This window comes from Echinops telfairi, unplaced genomic scaffold (assembly GCF_000313985.2).
Source record: "Echinops telfairi isolate 266 unplaced genomic scaffold, ASM31398v2 ScPeMD7_25;HRSCAF=90, whole genome shotgun sequence".
Classification (NCBI taxonomy): Eukaryota; Metazoa; Chordata; class Mammalia; order Afrosoricida; family Tenrecidae; genus Echinops; species Echinops telfairi.
This window is the reverse complement of record NW_022103922.1, coordinates 1,567,858-1,581,072: the sequence shown is the minus strand read 5'-3', so window position 1 is coordinate 1,581,072 and position 13,215 is coordinate 1,567,858. Positions and strand designations below refer to the sequence as shown.

Sequence of the window (13,215 nt, the reverse complement as noted above, 5' to 3'; positions counted from 1 at the left end):
CGGCGTGCTCTACCTGTCTGTCTTCCTCCGCAGGCGGGAGTGGGAGGCCTGCCTGCAGGAGACCCTGGGCCCCCACTACGTGCTGCTCCACTCGGCAGCCCACGGCGTGCTCTACCTGTCTGTCTTCCTCCGCAGGGACCTCATCTGGTTCTGCTCAGGTAGTGCCGGTCCAGCGGCAGATGGCAGGCCTCAGGGCCGGGGTGGTGGTGGTGGGGTGGGCATCGGGCATGGCCCGGCAGCTCCAGGTGTCCCTCCCACGCAGAGGTGGAGAGCGCCACGGTGACCACCCGCATCGTGTCCCACATCAAGACCAAGGGCGCCCTGGGCGCCAGCTTCACCTTCTTCGGCACCTCCTTCCTCTTCATCACGTCCCACTTCACCTGTGAGTCCCGGCGGAGCCGTGGGGGCAGGGTTGCTGGGGTGCATTCGCTCGCAGCCGAGAGGTGAGCGGGCTGATGGAGCTGTCCTGGACTGGGGGTGGCGAGGGGCTACAGGCACCAGGGCCCTGTGGAGTCTAGAGGTGCGGCGGGCCGTGTGGTTCAAGAGGGGTTGGGGGAAGGTCATGTGCAGGCGGCAGCAGCTGGACGGAGCTCAGAGGGTGGCTCGGGAGGACACGTGCAGACAGGAGCTGGGCAGCCCACAGGGAGCGCTCACACACTGGCACCTCTGAGGAGCGGACACTCGGGCCCTGGCAAACTGGAGCGACGCGGATGCCGACGGAGCAGGAAGAGCCGGGCCAGTGCCAACGGTGTCAGGGAAGCAGTCAAGCTTGACAGCACTGATGTGGCACCCCGGCTCAGACGTCTCGACAGGCTGGCAGCGAGCAGCTCACCACCCGCGCCGAGAAGCAGGAAGACAGCTGCCTGCCGGCCATCTGGGCCCTGCCCTTCCCAGGAAAGATGGCCCAGAGAACGCGGCCACTCCTGAACGTCAACCCTAGCGCCGAGGAGCCTGCCGCCGCTCCGTGGGAGAGACAGAGCTTTCCGCTCCCGTCAACAGTGACCGTCTTGGGAGCCCGCAGGGGCAGTGCTGCCCTGTCTCGTGGGGCCACTGCGGCGGCATCGGCTCGATGGCGGCGCGTTGCTCCGTCCATCACTAGTGTCTCATCAAGTTAAGTCTCGTCGAAGAGCCGCCAGAAACCGGCTTTTTCCAAAGATCTTATTGTTGAAAAACAACAGCCGGTGTCAGCCAGGAGCCGCCAGGAAGACTAGCTGCCTTCAGAAAGGAGCGGGACACAGAGACCCCCAGAAAGATGCCTGGCGGGCCCTTGCCAGAGAAGGGCATTCAGCTGAGCGGCTGTCACACACGAGGACCAACATGGTGAAGAATGGGCACTGTCTGCCCAGAGAGACCTGTCCGTGGACCAAGAGGGGCCGTCGGAGTGGAGCAAGCAGAGACCGCGTGGTTCCGTCAGGCGCGCTGTCTGGGAGCTGTGTGCGTCCAGTGCAGTTCCTCCATCTGTGTGCGGACCAGACAGCCCTGGAGCTGGGCCGTAGGACAAGTTCTCGTTACTAATCCACATCTGCAGCTGTCTCTGCTCCTTCGGAGCGCTGCCCCTCCGCAAACGACGGCGTCGGGGCGGGCGCTGCGTTGAGAGGCAGCTCTTCCCCGTGTAGGTTGAGTGCCTTCCGGCCCCGAGGGACAGGCTCCTCTTCTGGCCCCATCTCGGACCACGTGCTGCTTTTGCTCACTAGGCTGTCCACGCTCTCCGTGGGCTTCTCAGTGGCCAATTCTGCCAACGTGGACAGCCTGTTCCTTCTTTGTTGTCTGTAAGTTCTGCTGAAACCTGGTCACTTGCGGGGAGGGGGGCCCTGGGACTGTTTGAAAAGCCAGTGACAGCTTCCAACATCACAGCAGTGCAGAGCAAGGGTGTCCCTGTGAGGACTTGGGCACACCTGACCTCAGAGCCCTGGCATTTTCTGTTGCCTCCCCTGCTCTGAAAGCTGGACACGGAATAAGGAGCCTGACAAAGAATCGGTGCATTTGAACTCTGGTCTCGATGGCAGATACTTGTTGGAAGTCCGTGGACAAGCCAAAGAGAGCACCTCGGTCCTGGGGGAAGCAGGGCCGTGTGCTCCTCCGGGGCGAGGACGGCGAGACTTCAGCTCACCCACAGCGACATGCTGTCGGGGAGATGCCCCTGGAAAAGTGGAGGGGCAGCAAAAATGGGGAAAGCGCCCAGCAGAGGATGGGTGCTGTCTCCTTCTAGTACGCCCGTTGCTAAGAGTCGGCACCTGCTAGGCCCCTCCCAGTCACAAGGCCTGCGTGCCAGCGCTGGGTGCCACGATGTCAGCAGATGGAGCAAGTCCGTCTCAGACGCTCCTCAGAGTGAGGCTGGCGAGACGTCTTCTCAGGGACTGCGAAGATGCTGTCGGGAAAGGCCGGTCCCTGGAGAAAGACATCATGTGATGTCAAGTGGAGGCTCAGCAGCCAAGAGGAAGCAGCCCTCCCCCAGTGAGATGGACGGACACAATGGCTGCAGCATCGGGCCACATGTAATTGTGCGACGGCACAGTGTTTGTTCTACAACCACCGGACAAGAGCAAATACACAGATACATGCACACGTGTGTATACAGTACACGCACACGTGCACACATGCCCATATATTCATGTACAGATACGTGCACATATGAGGAGTGCCCCCACCCCAAAAAACAGAATTTGGGGGGGAAACTTTTTTTTTTTTATGAACAACCTTATCACCTTCCATTACACTAGTACATTTGTGACATCTATGATTTCATTCTTGGAAACACTTTTCAAACTCATCTGCTTGCGTGGCTGACAGCAACTCCCTAATTTTTTCTTCACCTCTACTACATTGTCAAATTGCATGTTGCAAAAAGTCAGACGGAGTGAGGTCAGGTGAGTAAGGTGCATGGAACAAGAGAGACATGCTGGTTTTTGCCCGAAACTGGTGCACTGAGATGGCTGCGTGCGCAGGTGCACTGTCCTGGTGGCAAAGCCAGTCCCCGTCTGCGCCCATGAGGCCTGTTTGGTCACACCGTGTTACACCATGTTCTCAGAGCCTCTGGGGTGAAGGCTTGCTGAACAGTCTGGCCTGGCAGAACGAACTCCCAGTGCTGCACGTCCACCTCTCCATCCATTCAGGAAGCTGACATGTCCAAAACGAGGTTTGTCGTCAGTTGACATGTCGCCTTTTTAGAAATGAGAAAAGCACTTGTACACTTGAGTTTTTCCCACAGTGCTGTCCTTGTAAGCTGTGCTCAACATCACAACAGTTTCTCGGCATTTTTCCTCCCAGCAGGAAACAAAATTTTATGGCCACATGCTGTTGTCTTAAATCGGCCATCACCAAAAACAGGTTCGAGTGAGATTGCTTTTACGAAAAAATTCACTGTAACCAGAGAGAACCTTCCCAGGTGATGTCACTGGGTGCACTACTTCAGAGTGAGTTGCTCGATGCTCGCCTAGCAGGAGAAAATGTATACTACAAGACCTCTGCCCAGCAGAGCTTTTTTCCATTTTTTTTTTGGGGGGGCACCCCCTTGTATGCCCGTATATGCATGCCCACATACATGTGCATATGCACATACACACGAATCCACATGCATCTGTGTGCAGACACGCATGTATACAAGGAGCCCAGAGCTGTGGACCTGTGGACAGAGCAGTTAGGGAGCTTCCCCTTTGGACTTTCCAAAGCCTCCCGGGCGCGCACAGGTCAATGATGACAGGAGCACTTCTTTGCACGCGGGCTCCCAGCCTTCCCGCCCTGTGCATGGTGCCAGTGCCCTTGTGAGCTTCAGAGAATCACCCTTGCACAGTCCCTTCCCAGCTGTGTTCTTTTGGGGTCGAGCGGGAATGCACCACCAGGTGTCCCCATTCACCCCTGCTCCCATGCAGTTGAGCCCACCCCTCTGCCCTCAGCCCTCTCCAACCCCCCACGAGGGCCCCCAGGGCTGCAGGCAAGCCCTGACCTTGTCACAGGGCAGCGAGCTTCCAAGGGCTGGCAGGGAGCCCTTGTGGAGGCAGGGAGTTACCGGCAGGGTGCTGGAGTCACTGGGGCCCTCAGCCCCCCTCTACGATCCTGCCCTGGAGCCCCCGCCCCATCTGTCTCTGCAGCTGGAGAAGGGAAGGTGGCGGAGCGGCTCCAGGACTACTCTCGGACCATCCAGACCCTGGCCCTGCCCAAGAGCGTGCCAGACACCAACCCCTACCGTTCCAGCCCCGGTGAGCCGCTGCACAGCCCCCGACTGCTGGGGACTGACCGGTGGGGAGAGCAGTGTCTAGAACTCCGGGAGCATAGACCCGAAAACCCTAGAAGCACTGGCCAGAGGAGACCTGGTCACCCTGTGGCAGCATGGGTGTGGGCAGCTGGTGGGCAAACATGCCCACAAGGCCGTGGGGGTCAGGGGCCTGGGGAACGGTGTTGTGCTGGCATCAGACCACCCTCGAGTTTGGGCGCACACGGCCATGGCTAGCACCCTGAGTCTCCCTGCTCCCTGAGGGTCTGGGGCGGGGGGTGGACACCAGCACTCATGAATCTCCCGCATCCCAGTGGACGTCACCACCCGCTTCGATGAGGTCTTCTGGTTCGGGGACTTCAACTTCCGGCTGAGCAGCGGGCGGGCGGCCGTGGAGGCGCTGCTGGGCCAGAAGCCAGAGGTGGACACGTCAGCCCTGCTGGAGCACGACCAGCTCTCCAGGGAGATGCGGCGAGGCCGGTGGAGGCACCTGGGTGGGGGCGGGGGTTGGGACCGGGGCGGGCGGGGTCCGAGCCCTGTGTCCGTGGCCCTGCAGGAGCCGTCTTTAAGGGCTTTCAGGAGCCTGCCATCCACTTCCTGCCCTCGTACAAGTTGGACGTGGGCAAGGACACCTACGACAGCAGCTCCAAGCAAAGGACGCCCTCCTACACGGTGAGCACCCGGCAGGGGGCCCCAGGCTGCGGCTGCCCTCGGCCCTCTGCAGGAGCCCTGTCCCTGGGAAAGGGGACAGCAGGCTCCTACCGTGCCATCCCCCCCTCCACCCTCCAAGGCCCAGATCTGAGCCCAGCCAGGGATGCTGGCCACCTGGGGTGTAGCAACCAGCCTGGGGGGAACCTGGGGGGTGGGGCAGAGCTGGCTGGGCCTCCAGGGAGAGGTGTGTGGCGAGGGCAGGCTGGCAGCCTCACGGCGCCGTTGTCCTGCAGGACCGGGTGGTGTACCGCAGCCGGCACAAGGATGACATCTGCCCGGTCAGGTACTCGGCCTGCACCAGCATCAGGACGTCTGACCACCGCCCCGTGTATGGCCTGTTCCGTGTCAGAGTGCGGCCCGGCAGGGACAAGTCAGTGCCCAGCGCCGCTCTCGGGTTCCAGGGGAGGGCACTGGGTCCCGGGGTCCCAGTGTGGTGTGCACCTTTGCGGGGGGCGGGGAGACTAGTGGCTCCAGGCCTGACCTTGCAAGGATTGGGACCGGGCTGGCACTGGGGGCGGGGGTGGAGGGCGGACAGTGAGCATCCTCTCTGTGCACAGCATCCCACTGGCCGCCGGCAGGTTCGACCGAGACCTGTACCTCCTGGGCATCCGGAGGCGCATCTCCAAGGAGACGCAGAGGCAGCAGCCGTTGAAGAACCAGAGCTCCAGTGCCGTCTGCACCATTTCCTGAGCTGGGGGCGGGGCTCACTGAGCCCTCCTGTGGGTGCCTCATCCTGCCGATGCCATGGGGCGGCTGACTCGTCCAGCGGGTGCCCAAGCCCTGCGGAAGCACTGACGCCATGGGGCCCTGCTGAGCCCTCCCTGGATGCCCTCTTCTCCAGCCCAGCAGGGCTATCATGGTGTGTCTCCAAGAGGTGGTCTCACGAGCAGGCCCCTGAAGCCTCTACGTGCATGTGTGGCAGTGCCCCAATCATAACAAGCTTTGAGGCAGTCATGGCAGCTGCAGCCGAGGGGACCTGCAGCCCCCAGCAGACCCACGTCCAGTGCAGGACTGCAGGGCACCTGGGGGGGCGGCAGGCATAACCTCAGGACTCCCCAGGCTTGGAACCCACCTGAGCAGAGCAGGCATCACAGGCGAGGCAGCCACCCTCCTGGGGCCTGGCTAGGCTCCCACTGGGGTAGCCCTCGGGCCCGTGGGAGGTAGGAGCTTGTGTTGGTGCCTGGGACCCTGCGGAGGCACTCCCATGCTGTCCCGAGCCGCCGTGCAGCTTGGCCTGGCGCTCCTAACAGCCGCCCAGCCCCTCCCGAAACCAGCCTTGATGGCTAAAACCTGGGTGTCCAACATAAGTCTCTCAAGGTATTTATTTTTCCATATTTATATTTTTAAATAAAGGCATCTATTGAACCTGAACTCTTTCTGGTCAAGGACCAACTCTTAGAAACGAGCCTTTGGCACACCCACCCCTCGGACGGCTCCTGGCTGTCAAGGTCAGAGTGCTCACGGCAGCCCAAGCCTACGGCCCCAAGCCCAGCACCCATCCCTGGGTCCCACTCTGAGCCCGGTGAGCAGGGTGAAGCAGCCGCTGGGCATGGCCCTCTCCGACTCAAGTCAGTGGCTGTTGGTGCCGCTCCCAGGGAGAGTGCTTTCGGCAGTTCACGGGCGGAAGGCGCTGGACCCACCGAGGCTGGGCCTGCTGGAGCTGCGGGGCGGTGCGTGGGGCACGGTTCCAGTGACCGCTGCCAGCCAGTCTGTCAGTGGGAAATGTTTCTCCGATGACTTGGCCATGCTGTTCGAGGGAGTGGCGGTCACTCCGGCCCAGGTCAGAGGCAGGTCTTCGGCAATGGACAGCAGCAAGAGCCCAGGGAGGCCAAAGTGACGGATAGGTGTGCAGGCTGGAGAGGCCCAGGGGTCAAGACCAGGAGACTGCTGTGGGGAGAGGCAGGCAGTGGCGCTGGGAGGATGAACGGGGCTTCAGGAGAAAAGCAGAGGGCTGCAGGACCCGGTGAGACAGGAGCAAGGAGCAGACAGCACTGCGGGCGATGGTGGCTGTAGGAGGCACTGGTGAGGGAGTTTCTCACATGGATGCATTGCACCAGTGATGGGCCGGCAAGGCGCAGTTAGCTGGCTGCTAGAACCCTGGACATATCAGGCAGGACCTCGACAATGCCAGGCTGAGTGGGCTCCCTGTCCCTGAGGTGTCCACTCCTCCCAGCCCACCAGACGCAGTCAGACTGGTCAGAGCAGGAGCGGGTGCTGAAGGGTCCCACAGGCCGGGCAGATGACCAACAGTCCCAGGTGCAACGACAGAGCGAGTTTATTCAACACCCTGCCCTGCAGCGAGTGGTGCAAGCCCCGGCCCAGGTGCTCCACATGGAGTCCTGGGGCTCAGGGGGTTGCCCCACACCTGTTACCACACGGGGCTGCTGAGCCTGAGCCCTGGCATCTCCCGCCCTACACACGCCACCGTGGGCCACCCTGCCGCCTGCTGCCAGGGGGACGGCTGGCCCTCACTTCTCTCGGCCACAGCAGACGAGCTCCGTGCAGTAGGTGCCTGCGCATCCGTCCTCACACAGTGTGCCTCACACAGCCAAGTGGGCAGGGCCGACCCCTCAGCCAGGAGCAGTCACCAAGAGCGCTCACCTCTGCAGGCCTGGCTGTGCCAGCAGGGAGCAGCATGGTGCCTTCCTGCTGCCCGGCTAGTGCGGCCAGAGCATGATGGGAGGCAGTCAGTCAGTCCTGGGGGCAAGAGCGAGGGGATGTGGGCAGTGGGAGCAGGCTCCGGTTCTGAAGCAGGGTGGCAGCGGGAACGGGCTGATGCCTGGGCAGAGGTGCAGTTGGTGGCACTCTGGGGAACCCTTGGGGCACGCCGCGTGCTACCGGAAGAGGCGGTACGTCCTGGGCAGGCGCCCATCTCGGCTGGACAGGGCCTCCTGGATGTGCTCATAGGGTGGCAGGTCACTCAGGTCGCCCAGCGCGGCCACGGCAGGCTTCCCTCGGAGCATCTTGGAAGCCACTCTCTGAATGTCATCTGCTGTCACGTGACCTGGCAGAGGGCAGAGGGGGGTCACTGGGGCACACTGTGGACGGCGGCCCAGCACACTGCCCAGCAGGAGTTGCAGGCACTCACTGATAAGGGAACACAGCTCGTGGGGCAGCTTCCTGGAGTGGGTGGCCAGCACCTGCCTGCCCACGTCCTCGAAGATGACCGGCCGCGCCTCTAGGTTCATCATGAGCATGGACGACAGCTGCGTCTTGGCCCGTGCCAGCTCTGCCTGCGGGCAGCGAAGGGTGCTGCGAGACTCACCAGGGTCGCCGCCAGGGACAGCGGGTGACGGTGCAGCGTACCGGCAGCACCTCTGCGGCCCTACCCTGGAGGGAGGCCAGCGGGCGTGCCAGCCCAGCTTCCCCTGAAGCCGCCAACCACCCACCTTCTTCTCCAGTGGGGCCAGGGCTGCGCCCCCTGGGCCATCACCAGGCCTGCCCACCAGGACCGCCCATGAGTCCCGCTGACCAGGCCCATGGAGGGAGCCGCTGGTCAATGCTGGACCAGCACCACAGATCTGGGAAGAGGAACTGGGGGCAGGCCCAGCCCCCCGCAGGGGAGGGTGGCATTTGCCCAAGACACCAGTGGAAGCCAAGGCTTCTCAGGGAACAGGGGCATCACCAAGGATCTCATGTGCGCATGAAACCTCCTCCTCCTCCACCCAAAGGTGAATACACACACGACGCTGACCCGGGAGCCTCGGGGGCACACGGATGCCATCCATCTGCACCAGACCCATCCCTGGAAGGCACCCGCTCCGCCAGGGCTCTGGCCTCTTGCTGCCCACATGTGCAAGCACGTGGCGGCCCTAAAGAAAGGAGCCCCCAGAGAGGAAGGGGGAGGGGCAGCCTGGCACCTCCACAGGTGACTCACCTCGTCCACAGCTCCGCCCATCAAGATGAACTCCTTTGTGACGATCTCCACCATCTCTCGGACCTGCAAGACACCATGGGTGCAGCAGGTGGGCACCATCCGCCCTGGGACTTCGTGCCCCCTTGGGGCCCTGGGGCCCTGGCTGCTGATTGGCTCACAAGGGCTCTCCCAGAGGCTAACAAGGTAGTGTAACGTCTGCCCTGGGGCTGCTCCCTACAAGGTCAGCTGTTAGAAGTCCCAGCAGTGTAGCCTTGCCCAGAGTTGGTCGCTGTGCGTCAGAATGACTGTGGTGGCAGGTCTGGGCGCAGCAGCCCCTCACCTGCCGGGGGTCTGCACTGGCGTGGATGCACAGGAGGCCCGTGTCCTCATAGCTGTGGTGATAGGACGTGGCGTTGTACATCCAGTGGTGCCTGAGGGAGACAGGGCGCTGAGTCACATGCACACAGGCCCCTGGTGCCCGTACAGCGTGTGGCCTGTGGCCCCAGCGGCCCCACCTGTTGAGCACATTGAGGTAGAGCCTGGTAAACATGCCCTTCCCGGGGCCGCCGGCGGAGAAGGAGCCGCCCCCGCCCATCATCATGTTCAGCACAGCGAAGGGGATGAAGTCGTCCTCCTGCGGAGACAGCAGGTGCTCGCTCGCTCTCGGGGGCAGACGTGGGGGAGAGCTGTCCCCTCCGCCTGACCGCCCGCCGTGCTCACCAGGAAGGAGCAGCTCTCCAGGCCCACCATGACGTGTGTCAGCTCCGGCATCAGGCGGGGCCCCAGGCTGGCGCTGGACATGTCGCGTTCCAGCTGTGCCCAGCATAAACACACGGCCCAGTGAGTGGCAGCTAGCCTGCGCCCCGACTAGCCCGTGGCAAGCGTGCACCACCACCCTCCCCCAGCCCCCTCCCCCCGCCCTGCTGTCAGGGTGCAGTATGTGTGGGTGGGTGGGGGCCATGGTTCAGAGGAGCCCAGAAGTGCAGAGGACCCTCCAGCCATGTTACCTTGACGATGCCCCCGGTGTATTGCGCCACCGACCTGTCGACCTCTGCGCCCCCCGCGTCCCCCCAGGCTGGCCGGGCCCCCAGGAGGTGCCTGTGCGCACACTGGACCAGGCGCTCGTGCTCCACGCCCACGCCGGCCAACACCATGCGCTCGGGCCTGTAGTAGGCGCCAAGGTAGGCGTGCAGCACCTGCCGGTCGATCTTGGCGATGTTCTCAGAGGGGCAGAAGCGGTGCAGGCCCACCGTGTTCTCCCGGAAGGCAGCCTGCAGGCGCAGGAGGGTCACCTCGCACACAGGTCCCCATAGAAGGACTCCTACTCACCCTGCCCCCCCTTCCCTGGTGGTCGGCCCGCAGACCCCACCCTTCCAGGAGTGCTCCATGCTGGACAGTTAGCCCCCAGGCAGGCAGCCGGAGCCACAGGTGGGGCTGTAGCCCAGGTGGGGCTTGATGCCACAAGCCGGGCGTGGCTTTGTAGCAACTCCAGGAGGCAGCACAGAGTGACCATGCCGTCACCCCTGCTACGGGCTAGCGTGGAATCACAGTGGCCGGTCCACCGGGCAGGATAAGGCTTGGCTCCAGGGTACCCCTCTAGACCTTTGGGGGCAGATAGCGCCTCTTTCTCAGAGTGCCTGATGGGTCCTAGCACCAGGATTACTTCCCACCCAGAGAGCCACTGAAGATGCCTCTCAGTGTCCTGGGCCGTGGCCAGCACGAAGAACGAGGATGGTGACGGCCCGCAGCAGCAGGCAGCCCACTGCCCACCCCCCACCCCCCACTGGGCGGGCACCGGAGCAGCCCCTGGGGGCGGGAGAAGCTCTCACCTCGTGGACCATCTCGGTCAGCAGAGGCTCGGGGTCTGGCCTCATGTTGAGGTCCTCCAGCTCAAACTGCACGGCCATCCGTGTCATGTCCAGCTCCTCGTCTGCAAAGGGACACGGCCCCATCTGGTTGCTGGGCCCAGGCCGACACCGCCCCCTCCCCAAGCCTTGCCTGTTAGGAAGGCAGCAGAGGTGCCTGAGCCCCGAGGGGTGGGGGGTGGGGGGCTCCAGTGTCCAGGGAACGCCTCCTCGTAAGAGTGCTCTCAGAAAGGGAGGGATGCTTCGGCCAACAGTCATAAGCTGTCATTCACTGGCAAACCCAGGCCTCCAACAGAGTGCTCACCCACCGGCCCACCGCAGTCCCCACGGTCCCCAGTCCCCACCGCACCTGTCAGCCGGGGCTGCAGGACCACATCTGCCAGCAGGCCCACCACTGTGTCCAAGCCCCTGGCGTCAGCAGACACGGCATACATGGTGGTGTCCCTGAAAGGTGAGGACACCCAGCCTGCAGTAGCCGAGGGGCCCCAGCTCAGCTGACGCCTCAGGCTCTTGACTCCCCAAGGCGGGTGGCCTCACTGGGGTGGCAGGAGGAAGCACACAGCCTGGACCTGTCTACAGGCCCGTGCGCCCCAGGTGCAGAGGTTAACCTCCAGCACCCAGCGTTGTGGGAGCACTCAGGTGACGCTCATGGGGGTGACTCCCGCTCCCTGCACACAGGACCTGGAGGGTCCAGCACTGTGAGCTGGGGAGCTCAGGGTCAGGAAGCTGAAGCTGAGTTAGCCCAACTGGATGTGTGTGTGTGGTGTATGTGTGTGGGGGGTTGCTGGAGCCAGAGGGTCTGTTCCGTGAGCTGGGAGCTAACAGTTCTGAACAGACCTTTCTACAACCTAAACGCATCGCCCCATTACGTACTGACCTGACGTTGACTCTGAGCACCTGCACTTGGGCCCTGGCTGGCCAGCACTGAGCCTCCACGTATCGGTTCCACTCGGCCTGCATGCCACCGTCCCCAGGACCAGCTTAGGGGCCCAGCACCCCACCCCCTACTGGTGGTGCCCTGCTGTGCACAGCACATTCCTCCACCAGGGTTTGGCCTGCCCACCTCCCAGCAGCTGTGAGACTGACCCGAACGTGTGTGGAGCAGCCCCCTGGGAGCTGGTACCTTGACGTCTGGCAGTCGCAGATGCCCCCATGCTCTTCCAAGGTGAGCAGAATCTCATCTTTGCTGCCAAACCGGGCGGTTGACTATCGAAGGTACAAGATGGCCAGGTAAGCGTAAACCAAGGCCCACCGCGGGGACACAGCCAAGCCCCCTCAGGCCAGAGCTTCCGTTCGCTTCCAGGGCCCATGAGAACAGGGCCTTTTACTGCCAAGGCCTATCCCGGGTGGGCAAGACCTGAGCAGCCCAGCCATCTGTTGGCACCCTAACCCGACCCACCCAACCTTCTCAAGGGCTGGCTCACATGTGGCACACTGGACACTGACCGAAAACGCCAACTTTTCCAGAAAGTGGGCAATTCCACTGAGGTACTTTGCTTCATATCTTGATCCCGAATTAATGAGAACTTGGGGGGCGGGGGGGAGAGAAAGAGGACCAGCAGGGTGAGCCACATATCCACCAGCAGGGAGCCCCCGAGGGGGCTCAGTGGCAGCGCAGGGCTGACTGTGACAGTGACGGTGGCTTCACAGAGGCAGCGCGGCAACACTTGTTACTGCCCCCCTGCAGCACCTGCTGCGCCCCAACAAGCGTTACTCTACCCTCCCCAGACACAACTGCCTGTTGTTGGTGGGGGACTGCTAGAGATAGAGAAAGGGAAGAAGGAAGGGGTGGGGTGAGGAGCCCACCTGGAATGGCAGCCCCCACCCCTAGTGACCCCTGCTCGGTAAAAGACTCATCCCATGCCAATTACCACCCAGAAACCCCAGCGGGGCAGGCGGCCGGCCCTTCAGACGGTACTTACTGCCCACGGTACAAAACTGCCCAAACTTATTCTGCGAAGCCACGCGCAGCCCGCTGTCCAGCGTGGTAACTTTGGTCTCAAACTTCTCCTGGCCGTCAGTGGTGGCAAAGACAGGCTTGGGCACGCCGGGCAGGGGAGACGAGAGGGGGATGCTGGGATAGGTGCCGCTGCTGCTGAACTGCCTGCACGCAGCAGGTCCAAGCCTACAGCCAACCGAGAGAGGGGCCGGGTCAGGGCCAACTGTGAGGGGCAGCGGGGTGCAGGGGAGCCGGCTGACTGGGCTCTCAGGCATCTCACTTCTCCGCAGCGCAGGGCCACGGGCTGCACTTGGAAGAGGGACGGCTGGCTGGCTGTGAGGGCGGTATGGACCTGTCCGATAACGCACCTGCCGACATCCTGACACCCGCAGCCTCACCCACCTCCTGGAGGGGCTGGTCTGGAAGCCCCCCAACTCGGCGGATCTCACCCAGCTGCCCGGTCCATGTACACTGGCCTTCGGTCCACTTCCCATCCGGCTCCACGGCGGCCTGGCTGCCCTCGCCCTTCTCACCAGGCCGCCCCTGCCCATCAGGCCGTCCGGAGGTTGGTCCTGCCTGTTAGTCCCCAGCTCCCGGGCCTACTACGTGTGGGGGTGGCCTGCACGCCCTGCCC

At 63.0% G+C, this 13,215-nt stretch overlaps 2 protein-coding genes across 4 annotated transcripts in view; one reads left to right on the top strand and one right to left on the bottom strand.

Moving 5' to 3' along the window:
* INPP5E (inositol polyphosphate-5-phosphatase E) overlaps positions 1-6,292 on the top strand; it is a 12,151-nt gene extending 5,859 nt beyond the window's left edge. The window contains exons 5-11 of one of the 2 annotated variants that reach the window (XM_045289174.1): positions 34-158; positions 263-382; positions 4,089-4,196; positions 4,525-4,686; positions 4,767-4,882; positions 5,155-5,291; positions 5,500-6,292. In XM_045289174.1, coding sequence (XP_045145109.1) covers positions 34-158; positions 263-382; positions 4,089-4,196; positions 4,525-4,686; positions 4,767-4,882; positions 5,155-5,291; positions 5,500-5,611 — 880 coding nt within the window. In that variant the 3' untranslated portion in view covers positions 5,612-6,292. Of the gene's footprint in view, positions 1-33; positions 159-262; positions 383-4,088; positions 4,197-4,524; positions 4,687-4,766; positions 4,883-5,154; positions 5,292-5,478 lie in introns of both variants that reach the window. The other variant, XM_004714514.2, reaches the window with a different exon arrangement.
* On the bottom strand, positions 6,226-13,166 carry PMPCA (peptidase, mitochondrial processing subunit alpha). 2 transcript variants are annotated; one of them, XM_045289173.1, is made up of 12 exons: positions 12,565-13,166; positions 12,089-12,168; positions 11,766-11,848; positions 10,992-11,086; positions 10,607-10,707; positions 9,785-10,048; positions 9,498-9,590; positions 9,293-9,411; positions 9,118-9,208; positions 8,799-8,861; positions 8,010-8,154; positions 6,226-7,925 (listed from the first exon to the last, which is right to left on the bottom strand). In XM_045289173.1, exons 1-12 carry the CDS (start codon positions 13,130-13,132, stop codon positions 7,756-7,758), a joined length of 1,872 nt encoding a protein of 623 aa, XP_045145108.1. In that variant the 5' UTR covers positions 13,133-13,166; the 3' UTR covers positions 6,226-7,755. The 2 variants fall into 2 exon arrangements, with proteins under 2 accessions (XP_045145108.1, XP_012863174.1); XM_013007720.2 differs by lacking the exon at positions 12,565-13,166 and adding an exon at positions 11,212-11,215 and having other exon boundaries at positions 11,772-11,848; positions 12,089-12,144.
* Between the last annotated feature and the right edge of the window lie 49 nt (positions 13,167-13,215).

Excerpts from the sequence above, each read along its gene's own strand:
- PMPCA (XM_045289173.1), bottom strand. The coding sequence starts at position 13,132 with ATGGGCAGGGGCGGCCTGGTGAGAAGGGCGAGGGCAGCCAGGCCGCCG. Across the intron at positions 9,209-9,292 it reads TACCTCAATGTGCTCAACAG|GCACCACTGGATGTACAACG; the intron begins GTGGGGCCGCTG and ends TGTCTCCCTCAG. Across the intron at positions 8,155-8,798 it reads TGGGCGGAGCTGTGGACGAG|GCAGAGCTGGCACGGGCCAA; the intron begins GTGAGTCACCTG and ends CGCTGCCCGCAG.